Below are 19,412 nucleotides of genomic sequence, written 5' to 3' on the forward strand. Positions count from 1 at the left end.
TGGTGGGTGGAGGCGGGAAGGCCCGGAGAGCAAGGAGGAGAGCCAAGGGGGCGGGGCAAGGCCGAGCAAAGAGATGAAGTTCTGGGGCAAGCATTTTATTTGTTAATACAAGAATAGAAATTCTGCAATAAATATCATCTAATAAATAACATCTCCAAATAAATAAATATTAATACAACAAACTTAGAGTCATGAGTGGGTGGGGCTGGGGGGCAGGGCCTGGGGGAGCTGCCCCCCGCACCCCGAAATGCTACTGCAATGTAAACTTTCAGGAAGTTCTGTGGCTGTGGCTATGGCTGCCCTCCCCAGCCTGGGCAACCCACAGATAGATACCCTGGGAAAGGGGGCGGAGAGGAGGCACCCTGGGGCTGGCAAGAAAATTCAAGGCAATGTCCTTTTGGTTGCCACCTTGTGCCACCAACTGCCTTGGGGACCCCTGGGTCCAGTCTGTCCCTGCCCCTCTGCTTTCAGTATTACCTCCAATGCAGATCCCACCTCTTCCATTTTTGATCCCATCTCTTCCTGTTTGGACTTGCCACTGTGTTTGTTTCCTGAATTGGATGTGTTGAGTTATTTGGGGGTAGGGGAGCAACACCCATCTAAGGAGAGCAGGGCAGCCAAAGGGCTTCACCCCAGAAAGGCACGTGCGATGGTGGCCCCCTCCCTGCCCTCCAGGCACGCTTCCTGGCAGTGCCACTTGAGGGGCTGGGTGGGCACTGGCAAGTGGTGGGCAGGGAACAGGAAGCTGTGAGAGCCTTGCACCAACTTGAACCATTGTGGGCTCCCTTGAGCATCACGTCCTGTGGAAATGGGATGGGGCCTATTGCACCTCTTCCCCAGACCCGTAGGACTTAGGGAAGCGGGGAGGGGATGGGCCTTATTGCATCACACCCTCCTCCCAGTCCAGGGAGGGCTAGAGGCTCATGGCTTCTGTCTCCTGGCTCAACAAGTGTTGGTGTACGCGTTTCTCCCTCCCAGAGTGGGAGCAGGGCTTGAAGGGGGAGGGGAAAGAGACGGTGGTAAAGGTCAGGGATCAGAAGCCATGGGCCTCCAGGTGCAGGGTGACCGCGGCTGCCGGAGGCTGCATCTTCTTCTTGAGCCGGTTGAAGTCCTTGGCCGAGCGCCACAGCCAGGTCTGCAGCTCCTTCAGCAGCCAGAAGTCATCCATCTTCTGGAGGAAGTCACTGTGGGCAGGGCCAGGGGTCCAGGTGGGCTCAGTCCCGGGCAGAGGCTGGGGCAGCGGGTAGCCCAGAGCTGCCATGACGCCCGCGATGCTGCCCAGCAGGCCCTGGAGGCTGGTGCAGAAGTGGGCCAGGCTGCGGCGCAGCTCGGCCGTGGCGGCCTGGCGGTTGAGGCCACGCAAGTAGCACAGGAGGTGGCTGTAGGCCTCGTAGTTCTGGGTCAGCCGCAGTCTGTCGTTGAGGCTTCGCCACACCTCCAGGTTGACAGTGGCCCTGGGCAGAGTCTCCGCCCCCAGCCGAGGTGGGTTGAAGTCAGGCTCGTTGAAAGGGGGGCCCAGGTAGTTCAGCTGTGAAAAGGAGAGGGCGATGGGGAGGGAGGGGGGCGGAGAAGCCAGCTCGCCTGCCTGCCCGGAGATACCTGCCCCCAAAGCTGCTATTTCCTGTGTCCCCTGACACCGGCCCCACCTCCGCACTAGGCCTCTCTGTTTGTGGGCCTCCCCTAAGTTTCTCCAGCGATGTCATTTGCATGGAGGTGACAGCTGAAGCAATGGGGGTGATGAGATCTCCTATGGAGAAGTGCAGAAAGAGAATAACACGCAGGAGAAACTCAGGAAGGACGTGCTGATTGGCTGAGAGTACCAGCCTTGGGAGAGCGCCCACCGTGGGGGCGGGACAGAGAGGAAGAGGAGCCACAAGGACCCAGGAGGCCAGGCCGCAGAGGTGAAGGTGGACCAGGAGAGTCAGAGCCAAGGTGAGGAGTTCGAGAAGGCAGCAACGCTCAGCAGTGGGGCTGCAAAACAGAGAGCAAGGAGAATGAACCTTAGAAATGCCATTGGGTTTGGCAAGAAGGAGGTGCCTGACGACCTTGGAGAGAACCGTTCCAGTGGCCTGGAAGCCAGATTGCAGGGGGTTAAGGAGTGAGTGGGTGGAGAGGAAGTGGAGGCAGAGGCTGCAGACCACTCCTTCAAGAGATTTGGCAGCCCGGGGAGAAAAAGGGTCGGGAGCTAGGGGGGTAGCAGTCAAGCACAGGTTTTCTGGACGGGAAACCAGAGAGGGAAGAGCGGGTGGAAAGGCAGAGGGGCTCATGACCATCTGAGCTGCCTTTGCCCCTTGGCACGCATGGTCCACCAGCTGAAGGGCCGGGGACAAGGTACTCACTAAGGCCCCCAAAGAAGCACTCATAGGCGCAAGGCTGCAGAAGGAAGAAACTGAGGCCATCTCAAGAGTTGGGCAGGAGGAAGGGTATCGAAGACAGTCTAGGGAAGAGGAGAGAGCCTTGCCAACCCTCCGGGGAGAGGCCTGGGGCCCAGGGAAAGGGTGAGGGAGACGGTTCAGCTGGGAGAGAAAGGGAGAAGCGAGGGGCGAGGCCTGGGATAGGCAAGGGCCCGGGGGAGGTTCCCACGCTGACAAGCACAGAGACAAACTCATTTCCTCGGTGTATCCTGGGGCCGGAGCCAGCTCCCCCGCCACCCTCCTCCCCTTTCTTTCCCTGGCTCCAAAGTAGGGTCTGGGATGTGGAAGAGGAACACGGGAAGAGGGGCCAGTTCCCCACGGTCCTTGGAACCCTGACCCTCCTTCCTCCTCTCCTGGGCTCTCTGAGCACCTCTGGACCGCCCCCAGATCCTTATGGCACGGCTTCCATCCGCACCCTGAACCCCCTGCCACTCCTGGCCTGGGTTCCCTGCAGCCCCCTTCCCCCAAGTCCCCCCTAGGAGGCCCAGCTAGGATGGGAGAGGCAGACAGAAGGGAGGCCCATGGGTCCAGAGCAGCAGGGCCCCAGGTCTGGGGCAGAGACGAGCTGGAACACAGGCACGGGAGGTGGGGCCCCTCCATCCCCACCCAGCCCCACCCGTGTGCGAGAGACACCACAACACGGTGTAAACAGAGGAGACTTCCCCGGCCCCCAGGGGGAGGCGGGCGGCTGGGCCGGCAGCCAGCGGGGCGATGGGCCAAGGCGGGTGCGAGGCCTGCCCACATGCCTAGTCCTGGGGCCAGGGATGGGGAGGAGGGGGCACCCTCCCTAAGAGGGAAGGGCGGGAGATAGGCCAGACAGGGAGACTGCTTGGAGCCAAAGCCCCTCCCCATCACCCCATCATTCACCAGGACCCCCACCGGTTGGCCTCTCTTCCCCCACTCCCATTCTTCACCCAACGCCCAGCCCCTGAGCTGCCCTGGATACTCACATAGGTCCCGGCCAAGCTGCGGAGCTGGTGCTCCAGGTAGCGGGTGAGGTCATAGGTTTTTTGGATGGAGGGGCCAGGCCCCGGGTCCCCTGTGCGGTTGAGGGCTGGCACTGCAGGGAGGTGCCAGAGCACAGCACACAGGCACGCGAGCATCCCCCACGAGTCCCCTGTGGACGAGACGGCGAGAGGCATGAGGGTGGCCCGGCCCGGTCCAGGAAGCAGCTAGCAGCCCCGCAGGTGTCTGTCCCCACCATAGGCTGGGAGGGGGGTGAGGGTGGACCACCAGATGGGAGGTGGGGGGAGTGGAGGAGGGGAGTGTTCCTGGCCTGAGAAAGTGTGTGCATGGAGGCATGTTTGTGTCTGAGGAAGAGGACTTGGCCTGTGTGTCTACCAGGAGGTACTGGAGAGTATTTGTGTGTCAGCTAAGTCACTATGTGTGCCGACGTGCGTGTGTGTGTGTGCGCACGTGCGTGCGTGTGTGTGTGTGTGTGTGTGTACATGGGGGGCCAGGCCAAGGGACTGCGGATCAGAATCAGTATTCCCGGGTTCCAGGTGTACCTCGGCCTCCTCTCCCACCCTCCGGGTCCCACTGCAGTTTAGGGGGAGCCAAGGGGTTGGGAAACAGCACGTGTCAGAGCTTCAAGCTGAGAGAAGTCGGCCCTGAGAGGGGCGCCCCAGAGGCGGCCACGAGTGGGAGTTGAGCCAGAGGCAGGACGTAGGGTCAAACCACCGGGGTCAGAGGCAAGGTGGAGCTGTGGACCACCAGGGGCGGGCTGAAGGACACGGGGCTGGCTCGGGCAGGCGGTGGTGGGTACATTCTGGGATTTGATTCCCAGGTGTGGAAAGTGTAGGATAGACTTAGATTGAAGGAGATTTAGTGTCACTCTGAGAGGCTGGCTGCAGCGTGGAGATCTGCCCCATTCTCCTCTAGGGTACTGGATGGGGAAAAGTGTGACCTGAATGAGACTTGGTGATCAGCCTGCAGCGAAGAGAGGGGGCAGGGGGAGGGAGAGGGGGAGGGAGAGGGGGAGGGGAGAGAGAGAGAGAGAATATGATGTATCTGCTGAGGAGGGCTTGTCTGCTGACGGTGCTGGAGGGTTTGGGCCCCGCAGGATACCAGAGGCCAGGGGTCAATGCTGTGAGGACAGACTAGGCAGTTGGGAAACATGATTTTCCCAGCTTTTAGGTGAGGTCCAAGGTCAAGAGCACTAGGCCAGGATTCAGTGGGCATTGGGACTGGCAGTGGCAATGAGGGTTAGGGTAGAGTAAGGCTGTAATTGGCATTGAGCTAGGTTAGGTTTAAGGACTGGGTTCCTTTCAAAGCTTCAGGTTAGTTTATTGGGATTTGGCTGACTGAGTGTGGTTGAGGCTTGAGTTCAGCTGGGGGATGTGGTTAGGTCTGGGCAGGCAGAGGGTTGGCTGGGGCTAAGGTTTGTGAATTTGTTGATTTAGCTGTCAGATGGCGTGATGCATGGCCTGCCAGCAAGAGGAGGGCTAGTTTGGGCTTTGAGCTTGGGTAGGTGTGAGATCACGAGTGGTTTCTTTCTTCTAGTTTATATTATATACTGTCAAATTTTCTACAATGACATACGTTGCTTTGATAGAAATAAGTTGGATGGGGGTTTAACAATTTGACTGTACTTAAGATAAGTGTGGAGTTAAGAAAGGACTAAGACTAGGTAGGTTTAGACTTAGTCATAACGCTGGGTCAGGGCTTTAGAGAGGGTTACAAACGAGGAGGGGTTTAGGATTCACACTCTATGGAATGTCTCTTACAGAGCGCAGGGCTCAGGTGGGAACTTTTGCAATGGCGCAGCTGGTCAGTCCTGACTCTTTCAGATGCTTTACTGGCTGGCTTCACGGATAGAATGCAGTAGCAGGGCTGCCACTAGTCTCAGGAACCCTGCCCTCTCGGGTGGAGGGCTCTTGGTTCGAGGGTGTGTGTGTCTGTGTGAGTGTGTGTGTGCCACCCACGTGTGTTTTAGGACAGAAAGCAGGATCAGCCTCATAACTGCTCCCTGGGGAGACAGGCTCCCCTTTTCCTCTTCCCCACCTGCAGCCTGTGGCTTCCCTCCCAAATGGTCCTTTCCTCATTCTTCCTTTCCACCCCTAGCTCTTGCTGACTCTCTGAGTTCCTTCTTATTCTCCGTTCTTCACATCCCAACACAATTCCAGGCCCTTCTCCTCTGCTGCCTTCAGCCTGGCTATCTGGCTGAGTCACCTCCAGGATCCTCTGGGTACAATGTGGGGTTAGTTTCAGAGGCTGGAGACCTGCTGATGTGGGCAGCGGTCCTTGCAGCCTTGAGGTAGCTTTCAGGATTGAGTCTGGTCTCTTTCCGCGGTTAGTGGCAAGGCCGAGGGTCCCAGCTGAAGCAGCAGTGGAGAACTAGGCTCGCCTCTTTACCCCACCCTGCTCCAGGCAGCCCTGCTAGCCAGAGTTCTGGAACTGGGCTCTGCCTGGCCCACGGTGGGAGGGGGTGGGTAGGGGTGGGGGTCAGGAACCCAGCTCTGGGCCTTGTTTGCCCCCTCCCCTTCTGGGCCCTGCGGGACATCCCTAGGGAGGACTGGCTCCCTATACAGGGACAGCAGGGGGAGAAGCCTTTGGAAAAACAAGAGCGAAGTCATCTGGGCAGAAAAACGGCTCGTGAAATTAACCAGACAAGGCCGGTGTTTCCAGGAATATTTCAGTTCTGAGGTAACTGTGTCACTGAAGGCTGGGGGGGGGGGCGGGGGGGGGGAAGCTGAAGAAGCTGCGGGATCGACCCATGGAGAGAGCCAGAAAGAGGGAAGGAGCCTCAGAAATCCAGAGGGAGAAGAGGCCAGGAGAGGAGTAAGGTGACAGGGCTCTACCCTCTATTAGGACAGCCTCCACTCTGGGCAAGATGTCCCATATCTTAGGCAGCAAAACTGAAAGCCGTCTGGGGCAGAGAACACCTGTGGTTTAGTCGTGAGCACCGGAACTCAGCACAGCTCGCCGCCTGCCTACGTTCCTAGGAGGGCAAGCACAGTGGGCATCCTGGAGCCCTCACATCCATCCTCCTCTCCAGGCTCATGGTGTGCAGGTGGACCGGCCACCGGGGGCTGTGTCCTGGGCCCCCTCCCCGAGTCCTGGCCCCCCACCCAGCCCCCGCCCCAGCTCTGCTTCTGGCTGCTGCCCACTGATTGTTTACATCCCGTCTTCCCCTGTGTTTATAAATCCAGCTGAGCACGTGAGGAGCTAATGAGAGCAGCTCACGTTTCCTGCTGCGGCCCCCCCACCCCCCATCCTGGCCCCCGCCCGGGCCAGCCCCTAATTCCATCCAGATCCCTGGGCCCTGGGAACCGAGGCCCCCCCTCATGAACACACACACACACACACACACACACACACGCTCAGCCCACGCAAGCGCATGGCCACCCTGACACCGCTACACAGGCAGGCATACCCGTGTACGCGTGTGTTTAGGCAGCTGCCCCCTCAGCCTGTCTCCCCCAGTTTGACCTCACGCAATGGAGGTAGGGGGCTCAGCAGTGCAAATGCGCCAGGGTAGTCAGGGTGGGCAGGACAGGTCAGCCAGGAGACCATGCACCTGGGATTGGTGGCTAAGAGCCATCAGCCCAACAGGTAGGAGCCAAGGAGGCATCGCAGAGCTCCAGAGGTGTTGGGCTGAATGTGGGAGCCAGAGGAGAGGCCCCACCCTCAGGCCAGACCAGGACCGGCATCCTGGTGACCTTGGAGGGATCTGTTGAGGTGCGCTGAGGGGACGAGCGGTTTAGGGGGTGGTGGGTCCACTGTGGTGTGAGATCCAGGGAACGGCCCTGGGGGTCACCTCCCAGCCCCCCTTCTAAGGGAAGGGCCCAAAGAAACAGCCCATCTTTCCTTGTCCTCTAGGCTGGCTGCCCTCCCCTCTGTTCCTTCTCTCCCTTCCATCCTCTCCTTGGTTCCCTATCCCCCAGGCAACTGAGAATCGGCTTAGTGAGTGGGTACACGTGGGCCCAGAAGTCAGGAGACCTCACTTTGTCACCAGCCCATCAGGTAACTGGGCTTGTGTGAAGGGGTTGCACTGTGCATGCGAAATTCCAAACCACGTGACGCTCCATCTCTGCCGTGCTCTTCAGCAGCCCCCTCCCTGCCCTTCTCGTCCAGCCTAAATGACAGAAGAAGAAACTGAGGCCCAGGGAAAGAAACAGATGGGCGGGCCAGCCTCCCAGCCTTGTGGAGTCCATTCCCACCCAGGAGTTGGGCTTTTGTTGGAGCAAGAGGGTCCGGATCGTGCTGCAAGAGGACGCTGGGTGGAGCCGGGGAGCTAGGCAGCCAGCAGAAGGCAGGCACGGGGGCAAAATGAAGGAAATAGTCCGGCCACTGTGTGGGTGTGCTTGAAAGGGTGTTGTTATCCAGCGGCTATGGGAGGGGCTCAGAGGGAGCGTGCAGGAGCCAGGGTGTGAACAGGCAGGTGGGATTGTGGGGAGGAATGTGAAGTGTCACTAACGGAGTAGCTGGTGCGGAGGGGTGGTGTGCAGAAGTGTGAACGGGCCCAGCGCAGGCCTCTGCCAGGGGGAGAGGGAGCCACTACATCAGTTGGGAGGAGAGACTTCTGGGGCTGCTGGGTGACAGTTGCTGCCACCTCTGCCTGGTGCCCGTTTCCTCCCCTGGTGGAGTGCCCGGCTCCAGGGCAGCGAGGGTGTCTGAGCCCGTGGGGGGAACGGGTCTGATCTGTCAGGGGGATGTATCCCTGTGTCCTACGGGGGCGGGGGGGCGACAGTTGTGTGCTCCTGGAGCGGGAGGGGGTCCGTGGGGACAGTGAAAGCTCAGAGGTGTCAGCCTGTAATGGGTCAGGGTCAGAGAGCGCCTGACAGAGGAGTGGGTCCAGTGCCTCCAACCACAGCCTCTCTCCGAGGCTCGGACCGCTCCTGCCGAGCCGAGCCTCCAGCCCCCTCCCCTCCTGGCAGCCCCCTCCTACCCCAGGGGGTAGGGCCAGGCCAGGCGCAGGAGGAAACAGGGACGCGTCCTCTGGGATTGGGAGTCTGGGGAGGGCTTCTGGAGCGCAGTGTGGAGTTGCTGGGAAGGAAGGTAGGGAGAGCAGGGATGAGGGGACTCTGGCGAGGCCCGGGGACTTGGGGTTTCCCTCGAGGGGCTCGGCCCGAGAACCCGGCCGGCCCTCCCCCCTCGGCGGTGACCTCTCGCTCCCGGCCCCCTCCCCGAAGCGGCGGCGCCTTCCCCCTGTGTGGCCCCGGCGCCCCCGGCCCCGCCCCCGGCCCGCTCCCGCCCGGTCTCTCCCTTCCCGGCGGCGGGGGCGGGGGCGGGGTCCGGGGCGCCGGGCTCCCGGCTCGGCCGGGCCGCTGCCCTTTCCCGCGCGTCAATTCCCTGCCCTGCCCGCCCGCCCTCCCGCGGGCCGCCGGGACCGAGCGGCCGCTGCCTCCGCTCCCCGGCCGGTGACAGACTTTCCTGCCCGGTCCGGCCGGGCTGCGCCCGCCCCCCGCACTAATCACTCCCAGGCCACGGCGGGCCGGCCCGGGGGGCTCGCTGCCGCCTCCCGCCCCGCCGCCCGGCCCCTACCTGCCGCCGGCTCCCCCGCTGCGGGCAGCATGGTGGGCTCCGGCCGCGCGGCGCGCAGCGAGGAAGCCGCGACTCCCGCGGCCCGGCCCGGACCAGCCAGGCTTCGCTCTGCCCTCCGCCCTCCTCTCTCCTCTCGCCCGCCCTCCTTCCCGCCCTCCCCTCCCGGCGGGCCGGGGAGGGAGAGCGGCGCGGCCCGAGGTGTCGGCCTCTCCTCGCCTCCCGCCGGCCCGGCCTCGGGCTCCCCGTGCCTCCCTCCCTCCCTCCCTCTTCCTCTCCCGGCCCCCTCCTCCCCGCGCGCCGCGTCTCCCTCCCGCAGCCCCGCTCCCGCCTCGGACTCGCTCTCCCCGACTTCTGCGCGGGGCTCTCTCCTCCGGGATCCCGCGACCCCGCCTCGCCGGGCTCCAGGTGGTCGCCTCCCAGGTCTGCGGGTCGCTGGGGCTCCCCGCCGAGCGGACTCAAGGAATGCCGCGTTCCCGCCCGGCCCCTCTCGAAGGCGCCCGGCCGTGCCTCCCCTGGCCCGAGCCCCGCTGGCGGGGGCAGCGCCAGGCTCCCCGGCCGGGCCCCGGCTCGGGACTCCCGGGGGGAAGGACGGGAACCGGATCTCGCGGCTCCTGGGCGGGGTGGGGGGGGGCCGGGGCCTCGGACGCCTGGCTCCTACCTGCTCGGAGGTCCATGGGGCTGGGGGCCGGGCGGGCCGGGCGCGGCTCCTCTCCCGGAGGCTGGCGGAGTGGGAGGGCGAGCCTCGGCTCCGGCGAAGCTTTAATAATCCCATCCGCCAGGCCCACTCGCAGGTTTTTTTCGCTCGGTTTCGGATTTTTTTTTTTTTTTTCGGTGTGGGACATTCTGCAAACTTTTTTTTTCTGACGTGTAAAGCTGTAACCACAAATTGTAGCGGCCCTCCCCGGGGTGGGGGGAGGAGGGGGGAGGAGGGAAGGGAGGGCTTCTGGGTCTCCTCTCCCTCCCACAACACCGAGGGGGGGTGAGGTGAGGCGAGGCTGCGGCGGTACCACCCTGGGCCTCCTGGGGGAGGGGGCGGGAGGGCATCAGTGCTTCTGCAAACTCCCAAGAGCCAGGGGAGTGAGCCGGCCGCTCCTTTTCTTCTCCCTCGGTGTCGGCCCGGGGCGCCTGCCCCCTGCCCGGCGGGGTCCCAGCTCTCACCCTACCTCTGCCTCCACGTCTCTAACCTTCCCTCCCCTCCCCCCCTCCCCCTCCCCCTGAGTAAATGCAATGACACATCCTCCCAAATGCCAGCGAGCTGGCTTCGAAGCAAGTGATGGTGTTTTTCCTGCTGCCCTTTGTCTGGGCTGACCGCCCCCCTTGCCTATTGTCCCGCCGCCTGTCCCATTTCCAAAAGCTGAGGCTAAGCGAGGCTCCGGGGCTGGGGCAGGTCACTAACCGGCTCACAATGCCCCGTGGGGGGCAGGAAGAGGGCAACACAGGCCCACTGCCCAGCGTGGAGGAGAGAAGAGGGCACTTGGCTGAGGGTTTTTCTCTCAAGTTCACAGGGTTCTTCATTCTTCTTCCCAGCCACCAGGAGAGTGCTCATGGGTGGGGGATTTGTAATTCATTAATCAGCACGAGGCACCGGACCAGTTTCAACACCAGAGGCTTCAGGGGTGACTCAGCGGGACCGTTCGAATTCAAGGCGATGGACAGACCAAGAGTCCCCACTTGTGAAATGCTTCCCCAAGAAGCCATTCGGCTTTCTCCTGCCTTTGGGGCTTGGGTTGTAGGTTTTTTCCGGTGCTGGGGTGGGGGTGGTTTGAGTGTGGAGTGCTCTCCCTCCGTCCTTCCCTCAGGCCTGGGTTGGGACTTGCCGGGCGGGATCCCTAGGGGACCCATAGCCTAGACCCTCCCTGGAGGGTCTCCCTTCCTCCCTGTACAGAGGGCTGCCAAGGACCGTGGAAAGGAAACAGCTCTCATCTGGGGGCCTGCAGACATCCCCACTCCGTGACTTTTCTTGGGGGACGGTCATTTGGTCTCCAAGGCTTGAGTGCTCTAGAACGGGACCGCCAATTAAATCACTTGGTAATAAGTTGCTTTTGTTGTTGTTTATTTGCTGTTTCAAGGAGGGAGAGGTGGTGGGCCAGACCTGAGAGGTGATTCCTCTCTGGAATAGCATCAGAGCCTGCGCTCACCACTCCTGCCCTGGGCCCCCGCCCCCCTGCCCCGAGAAGGAAGGGCACCGTGCCCACCCTGCCATAGCCCCTCCAGCCTGTGGGTCAGAGCAGGCAGCGTGGGCATGACCAGCGCTGGGTTCCCAGGGCAGCTCTTCCCTTTTCTGCACTTCGAGAACTGGGATGGGGGGGTTGGGGGGGTGGGGAAGAAGTTTGTTTTCAATTACCTCACTGGAGTGGGACAGACTTTGTTGTTGGGTTTGTTTTGGGGTTTTTTTTTCCGCTTTCTTTCTTTTATTTCCTAAACGAGGAGAAAATGAGCTGAGAAAGGGGAGCTGGTGGGGGGTTGGGGACAGGAGATTTTCTGGGGCGTCAGGAGCAGCTCTGATGAAACCTGCCTTGGAGGGGCCCTTTGCAAAAGTGCTGGGTGGGGGGCCTCCCTCCCGCCCCTCCCCCAGCCAGAACGCCGTGGAGTGTGAATGACATTCTTGGCCAGTGAGCCCGAAGATCTTCTGATGCCCAGGCCAAGGTCAAGGAGGCAGATGCCCAGTGGGTGACTGGCACTGAGGCTGGCCAGGAGGTCCCCTAGCAGCCACCCTTTCAGAGGGAGGGAGCCACAGAAGGGAGGGGAGCGGGAGGGGGAGATGGGAGCCTCTCAAGTCCTTCTCCCCTGGTGTGCAGCCTGCCCCGAGTGTCTGCACAGACAATGTGGTTTGGATTTGGCTGAGCCCCTCAGCACCTTATAAAGCACCTTGCTGAGTCAGGGAGAAAGCAACCCCAACAAGGGAGAGGAGGAGGGGCCAGGGGAGAAAGGGGAAAGAGGGAGAGGGGAGCCGAAGGAAGGGGGGTGCTGAGGGAAGAGGAGGGAGAAAAGAAGGGACGGGGCAGGGGACACAAAGAGGAGCGGACTGCAGTGGAAGGGGAGGAAAGTTTCCCATGCCCTCACCCCCGCCAGCAAATGTTCACCTCGGGAGTCGAGAGAGAAAGCCTCGGTCTGCAGGACCCAGGCCAGCTGGGTGCAGGGACAACTGGCTTTCCACACAGCCCCGGGCTTGATGCCGTGACCCTACAAGCTGGGGAAGTCGTGTTCTCCCTCTGCCTCTTGTCTGGACTCGCATCCCTGCCCTCTCCCCTCACCTGGCTGGCGGGGAGTTGGGGGGGCAAGCCTCTCCCCTCCCCCATCTTCCCTACTGCCAAAGGGAAAATCAACTCCGTCTCCAAGCTGCCAGTGCCCCTCTGCCATGTCTGGGCAAAGGCAGCAGGCTAAGAGCTGCCAGTTGGTTTGGGGTAGGGGCTAGAATAAAGACTGTGCCTTTATTCTGCCAAATCCCAAAGGGGGCTGGGCTGAGGGAGTTGCGGGGAGAAGGGAGAAGCAGAGCAGCGAGAACCCCTCCAGGCTTTCTGTGGGGTGGTGGGCACAGGTGGCTGCCCTCTGATTTCCAGCTGGGGACCTTGGGGAAGTTCCTGCACCCCTGTGGCTCTCAGAAAGGGATGTTTGTTCGGGGCCCTGCCAGCTCTCACGATCTGGGATTGCTGCTGGGGGCAGGGCAGAGGTTAGAGGAGACACTGGCCCCCTGAGCTCCAGATCCATCTGTCCCACGAAGCGTTGCACAGGTATTTCCTGAGCCCCTGCTGGGTGCCAGGTCCTGTAAAGGACAGAGAGACAAGGAAAACCCACCCCTGCCTTCAAGAATCTCACAGTCTTGTGACAAGGGACACTCATTAAACTGAGATCAGAGGATGAGGAGGGAAGGAGAGCTCTGGGAGGAGGTGGAGCTTCTGGGTGGAAATGTGGCTGGATGGCAGGAAGGGCAGCGGCAACCAACCACAGGCCGAAGCCCCACGGTGGGTCGCACTGGGCGTAGCTCACGGGGCTGCCTGCAGTGGGCAGAGGGCACAGGGCAGGACTGGGAGTCAGGATGCCGGGCTTCCAATTGGGCGGCGGGCCTGGGGACAAGCCCACCACCTCTCAGCAGAATGCGCTATGACCACCTCTGCCTCCCTTCCCACGGGATGGTGGGAGTATCAGCGAGCTGCTGAGGAGGATGCTGTTTTGATGTCCTCTCTGGCCTTCCAGGCTTCAGTCCTTACCCTCCGCAGGGGGTAGAGGTCAGGCCTCAAAGCGTGTGTCTGGGTAGGGGGCAGGGCTGGCACCCAGAGACGACTGAGCTGCCCTCCAAGGGGCTGGGGGTGAGTCAGTGTTGGCTCAGGGACAGGCTAGGGTTCCACCCCTCCCTCCTGCCTCCCCTCCTCCCCCCATAACTGGCATCCCCAGGGAAGGCTCTCTATATGCCCCAAAGGCCCCATGTCCCACACAGATGCAGAACTGGCAATAAAGGGGCCCTGACCCCTCGGGTGTCTGGGGAAGCCTCTGGTCCAGTCCCCTCCTGGTAGGTGAGCAGGAGTGTGGTATTGGAGAAGCCCACAGAGATGAGTAAGGACATTCACTCGTTCATTCATTTGTTCACCAAACATTCCTTGAGTTCCAACTCTGTGCCAGGTGCCAGGGACACAGAGAGGAGGCCTAGGAGGCCCTGGGGTCGAGAGGCAGCGGCCCGCCCCACAGACTCCGCCAGGCTGCTGCAACGCCTGGCATTCCTTGGTGACACGCTGCTCCTTTGCGCCTCTCAGGCTTAACTCATGACGAGCGTTGAAACGTACCGAGCTGTCACCACGAGTCAGCGTCTGTGCTAAGGCTTTATGTGAATGATTTCACTCCATTCTTACAATAACCCTAGAAAATAAGAACTGTTGTTTCCCCATTTTACACACGAGGGGACTGAGGCTTGGTAAGATGAAGTCACTTGTCTAAGGTCACACCAGGAGGTAGAACCAGGGCTGGAACTGAGGACCATTTGCCTTCAGCACCTCGCCCTCTTAACTGCCCCCACGGCGCAGGCGCGCAGGGACTCTTGAAAGGAGAAGAGGCTGGACGCGGAGACAGCAGCACGTGCTGAGCACCCCTGGCTGTGAGGCATCTAACCTGGGGCACGCCTGGTCTCTCTCTTCAGGACACGAGCACGTTCTCTGGGACAGAGAGTCCCCATGTGCCTGGAGCAGGAGACCTGGGCTCTCCTGCCCGCGACCCGCCACACACGACTGACTGGGCCAGCCATGCCACGTGGCCCTCCTGGGTCGGTGAGAGGTGCCAGCCCAGGACCACTCCAGTCCCCTCAGCTGGAATTGTAGATTCCGCGAGCAGAGCAGTGAGTTTGAATCATGGAATGAGCACTGAGCTGGAAGGCAGACGGCTGCCTGCGCACAGAGCGTACGCAGGCAAGGCGTACAAGGCTGTACCTCCTGAGGGCCAGACCGGCCGTGTGGCCTGCAAAGCGAGCCGCCGCCAGGGACTTGCACCCCAGGAGGGGCGCCCCTCCACCGTTGCGGCGCATGCTCCAGCGTGACTGTGCAGGCGCAGGGGCCACCGAGGGCAGCAGGGGGAGGAAAGGCGGCGGGGAGTGCACTTTCCCCTTTCTTCCAGGGGCAGGAGCCCAGAGGGCCCTGCCTCACCCTGAGCTGGCTGTGATGTCAGCGGAAACCCCGGGGCCAAAGGCCTCCTCCTACCTTAGCAATAGCCCTGCGTCCCCCACCTACACCTGGCCCAGCTCAGGCCTCCCGAGATAAACGGCGCCCACAGCCCCTGCCTCCCAGCCGAGGAGAGGAACCAGGTCCTGCTGCCTGCCTCTCCCCTGCCCTACCTGGGCTCGCTCCCCGTCTGCAAGGATGTCAGGGTGATGGGTGTGTGAGGAGGACAGTGGCAGGAGGGATACCCCCAGGGGCTCCACCACCACCCCCGTCGTCCGCCAGGAGCTCCCCCGCCATTCTCCGGGATGTTCCATTGCCCTGGACAACCCATGCCTCAGGCTCTGTGACTCCGGCACCCGGCAGAGGAGTGGGGTTACCTCTCCCTTATCCTGCAGGAAGATCCTTATCCTGCCCTGCTGAGTCACTGCCGGCTCCTCCCGCTCTGTCCCCTCCTTCCCACCAGCCTTCCTCCTTCAGCCTTCTCAGGCTTTCTCCAGACTGTCGGGGTTCCACAGGGGCCCCGGGGGTGGGGGCAGGGGCTCAGAGGACAGACTGCACTTGGCACCTCTGGGGGGCTGTCCCAGCACCGCTGGGAGCTTGACAGCACTTGAGGGTGCCGCTCCGTCTTCACCAGCTGTGTGACCTTGGGTGAGCCACTTGACCCCTCTACACCTCAGTTTTCTCTTGCATAAGACAGGGGAGATGATAATGGTGCCTTCCTCAGAATAAGGGATGATAGAGTTAACACAAGTCAAATCTCTGGCACTTAACACGCGACAAGGTTAAATATTATTATTATCTGCCCTTCATGCCCTATCCTCCCACCTCTGCTAATGATGTGCCCTGACCCCTGCAAGCCTCCATGTCTACAAGTCTGTCTGTCTGTACCTACTCTGTTCTTTCCATTCTGCCTTCTTCCTGAGGCCTGTCCCCAGCACCCCCAGGCTGACTCCCCACACTGGGCACAGACACAGAACTCTAGAGAGTTCTGGAGTTGGGCCGCTGCTCAGCTTTCCTCCAACGATAAATGATCCTGAGCATCTGCTTCCGGCATCCCAGACAGCCTCCTCACAGGGGGTCAGTGTCTTGGAGGAGGGCCGGCCGGAGCGGGAAGGATGGACACAGGGAGGTCCACCTCGTGATCCTCAGCAGAGCACCCTGAGCATGTGTCAGTTTCAGCCGCTGACGGCTGCAAAATGAAAATTTCATTGTTAAATGAAACAGGGACTCAAGAGCTCGGACAGGTGTGAGAACGGCTGTAGTGCCAAGAAGGGAGAGGTCAGAGGTCAGGGGGATGTCAAGGGAGACTTTGAGGGTGGCTGGGGAGAAGCCGAGCAGCCAAAGTTGGGGAACCACACCTGGCCTGGAACCGGTTCCTGGGCCGGGAGGAGCTGGCACTCGGGCCTGTGGGGCTCAGTCGCCCCCCTCAAGGCTTTCTGAAGCACCTCCTGTATGTGCCCGCGGAACAGCGTGGTCCTACGGAGACCGCACCCTGCCCACCAGGGGCTGGGGGTCTGCAGGGACAGAGGGAAGATGGCTCCAGAGCCGCCCTGCTCTTAGTGGCCTCATCCCCGCCCTGCCCCCAGTTCTCTGAAGTCTCTCCTCCCCGCACCCCCCCGGCACCGTAGGAAGCCCCCCTTGGCCAGGGAGGATGCCTTCTGGGCCCCTCCCTCCTTGGGCGCCTAGCCCTGTGTTGGACACCGAGCTGGGACCCTCGGGTGCCTGCTTGCCCTCCCCAGGGCAGACCAACCTGGTCTCTGTGCTGGAAGCTGGGACTGGACACGGTGTCTGTCTCCCTCTGCTGGTCCCTTAGGGGACAGCCAGGACAGGGCGCTTTCCCCAGAGCGGGTGGTCCCATGGCTCCCGAAACAGCAGATGGCGAGGGATGGGGGCACTGAGGAAAGGGCCGGGGGCTCAGGCTGGGCTCCAGGCTGTAGGAACACCGACACTGCTGCCCGGGTCCCCTCGGCCCAAAGCCGGCCTCCAACAGGGGCCCCGAGGGGTGGTCTCAGGGAGGCCAGGTCGCCTCCCTGATGCTTTCCCCACGGGCCCACAGGCCACAAACAGCTTCCTTCCCTTCTAACCCATGAATGGAGCTGTCATCCACAGATTTATCTAAACCTTTTGTGAAGCTATTTATACTTCCAGCCGAGACCACATCTTGGGGTAATGAGTTCCATCGGAGTCCTCCCCTGCTGGGTGAAGCACGCTGCCTTTGATTTGTCCTAAACTTACCTCACTTGTGCTCCAAGGGGGCCCTGTAACTCCAGCATGCCAGGTTTTGGTGAACAAGCCTGAGCTTCCCCTTCCCATCAGCGGGTTTAAAAATTCCATCCCATCTCCCTCCACCTTCAGCCCTGCAGTCTGAAGGGACCTGGTCTCTGACCTGTGCCTGGAGCCTGGCAGTGTGGGCACAGCCATTACCTCATGCCAGCCTCCAGCAGCTGGTGGGGCAGAGGGCACACCAAGGGCCCAGAATCAAGGGGCGTAGAATCAAGGGGCGGCACGCAGCCCCGCCTACACCCACACCTCTTCTTGGGGCTGACTTTTACCCCAACCCCAATTCTCTGAGTATTTTCCAGTTCGTGGCCTCCAGAACTTTCCTCTGTAATGTTTCTGTGGGGGGATTTCCCTCTCAGTTCCTAGTATGGATTCATCCTGGCTTTGTCCGTGCTGATGATGTATTTTGTCCCTGGTCCTGACCCCAGAATACCATGAGGGGGTCACGCCAGAGATGGAGGTGCTAGGACACAGCAATCACAGTAACAGCAACACTGACCGTGTGAACTAAGGGCTTTATTTATTTATTTTTTGGCTGTGTCGGGTCTTTGTTGCTGCACGTAGGCTTTCTCTAGTTGCGGCAAGCGGGGGCTACTCTTGGTTGTGGTGTGCGGGCTTCTCCTTGGGGTGGCTTCTCTTGTTACGGAGCACGGGCTCTAGAGCGCAGGCTCCGTAGTTGTGGCGCACGGTCTTAGCTGCTCCGCGGCATGTGGGCTCTTCCCGGACCAGGGCTCGTACCCGTGTCCCCTGCATTGGCAGGTGGATTCTTAACCACTGCGCCACCAGGGAAGTCCCTGGCTTCAAGTCTTGTAACCTCTCTGAACCCTATACTCTTGGGGCATCTGCCCTATGTTTATTAAACCACTGCTATGTGCCAGGCTTGTTCTGGTTGCTGGGAGAAATGCCAGTGAACAAGAAAGGCCCAGGCAGGGCTTGCCTCTGGGGGCTCGAGGCACCTGGTGTGCCACAAAGGCATGATAGGTGGGCAAGTAGAGCCCCACCAGCTCAGTGCCCCCAGCAGCTCAGAGCTCCCTTGCCCACTCGGCAACCCCAGAGTCACCAGGCAAATCCCGTCTCCCGTGTGCGCAGCCCAGCAGACTCTGCCAGAGGCTTTGGCACAGTCAGGCCCTCTGGTTTGTCTCTCTCTAGTCGAGTGGAAGCCGACGAGGGCAGGGATTTTCATCGTGTGCTTTCTTTCCTACACTTAGGAAAGCATGTCTAACACGTGTTAAATGAACGAATTACTGAGCTCTGAGGATTCTGCGATTTCAAACGTAACCAGTTGAGTGAGAAGCGGTGGTTGAACGGAAGAAATTTCCAGACAGAAAATTAGTTTAAAAGTTTGAAATGGTAACCACCTTCATCCATTCCATATCCACCTCTGACATTCACACACACACACACACACACACACACACACACTCCCACACAATCACATACTTGTGTACTTGCAGGAGACCACCTCTACTGTGGGGTATGGTGAAGACCGTAAGAATGTGGGATTTGAAAGGATCTTGAGAGAGCATCTCATCCAACCCCCTCATTTTATCAAGGAGGAAACAGGCTCAGAGAAGGGCCTCAACTTGCTTGAGGCTGTCTGTAGCAGGGCTGGAGTCACAAGGTCCTCGTTCCCCGTTGTGTGTTCTCCCTTCTGGACCTGAAAGGCCTTTTTGGCTATGCCAACTGCAAGCCTGGAGAGGCTGCTTGGCCTCCAATTGGAGAGCTCCCTTCCAGCCCCACAGCCTGGGGGAAGCAGGCCTGCCAATTCCAGCTCCTCTCCAGAGCTGTGGCTAGGTGATGGGCTCAGGGAAGCCGAAGGGCCCCCTCAGGATCACAGTACATCAAGGTGGGAAGGGACCTCAATGAGTATCTCGTGCCACCAACCACAAAGTACAGCCGCAGAGACAGGAGGGACTCGCCCAAAGTCACACAGCAAGTCAGCGCTGAAGCACAGACCAGAGACCCAGAACTCCCGAGTCCCAGCTCTAGGCTCTTTTCTCATGTCTGAACCCTTCAGAAGGGTCAGGTGATTCCCAGCTTTTAGCAGGTGTGTGTGTGCAGCGTAAGAAAGACTCATCAAAAGTCCTAAAGCGCTGGGAATTCCCTGGTGGTGCAGTGGATTAGACTCCGTGTGCTCCCAATGCAGGGGGCCCGGGTTCGATCCCTGGTCAGGGAACTAGATCCCACATGCACGCCGTAACTAAGAGTTCACATGCCTCAACTAAGGAGTCCGCCTGCTGCAACTAAGACCCAGCACAACCAAATAAATAAATATTTTTTTAAAAAAGAAAAGAAAGTCCTAAAGCATTTATGTCTCCCTCTCCCTCCCCCCGGGGCCTTGCTCCAAAGACCTTGAGGCCACAGGACCCTACTGGTCCCATAGGTGTCAGGGGCAGAGGCACGGGTGTGCGATTAGTCACACCTTCCCCTCCCTGCCTTCCAAGGAGTTTTGGCATCTATCTTCTGTTCCAGTTGGGCTGCTCCGGCAATGGCTGTGGGGAAGAGGTGGAGAAGCCGTGAAGGCTCTGCTGATTTTCACTGGAATAAAAAGAGAGAGGGCGAGATCCAGAGAGAAGGAGGAAAGTAAGGA

General features: G+C 60.6%; 1 protein-coding gene and 1 long non-coding RNA gene across 4 annotated transcripts in view; one reads left to right on the forward strand and one right to left on the reverse strand.

Annotated features, from left to right (window-relative positions):
• The window catches only part of LOC132371030 (uncharacterized), a 47,347-nt gene extending 36,408 nt beyond the window's left edge, over positions 1-10,939 (forward strand). Inside the window, exon 3 of the long non-coding RNA XR_009504738.1 lies at positions 10,428-10,939. This is a non-coding gene — a long non-coding RNA (uncharacterized LOC132371030). The remainder of the gene's footprint in view (positions 1-10,427) is intronic.
• On the reverse strand, positions 87-9,726 carry CLCF1 (cardiotrophin like cytokine factor 1). 3 transcript variants are annotated; one of them, XM_059932154.1, is made up of 4 exons: positions 9,559-9,726; positions 6,215-6,354; positions 3,365-3,531; positions 87-1,528 (listed from the first exon to the last, which is right to left on the reverse strand). In XM_059932154.1, the coding sequence occupies exons 3-4, from the start codon at positions 3,515-3,517 to the stop codon at positions 1,034-1,036; spliced, it is 648 nt and encodes a 215-aa protein (XP_059788137.1). In that variant the 5' UTR covers positions 3,518-3,531; positions 6,215-6,354; positions 9,559-9,726; the 3' UTR covers positions 87-1,033. The 3 variants fall into 3 exon arrangements, with proteins under 3 accessions (XP_059788137.1, XP_059788136.1, XP_059788135.1); XM_059932153.1 differs by lacking the exon at positions 6,215-6,354; XM_059932152.1 differs by lacking the exons at positions 6,215-6,354; positions 9,559-9,726 and adding an exon at positions 8,901-9,018.
• Positions 10,940-19,412: the final 8,473 nt, after the last annotated feature.

Source organism: Balaenoptera ricei, chromosome 8 (genome assembly GCF_028023285.1).
Source record: "Balaenoptera ricei isolate mBalRic1 chromosome 8, mBalRic1.hap2, whole genome shotgun sequence".
NCBI lineage: Eukaryota > Metazoa > Chordata > Mammalia > Artiodactyla > Balaenopteridae > Balaenoptera > Balaenoptera ricei.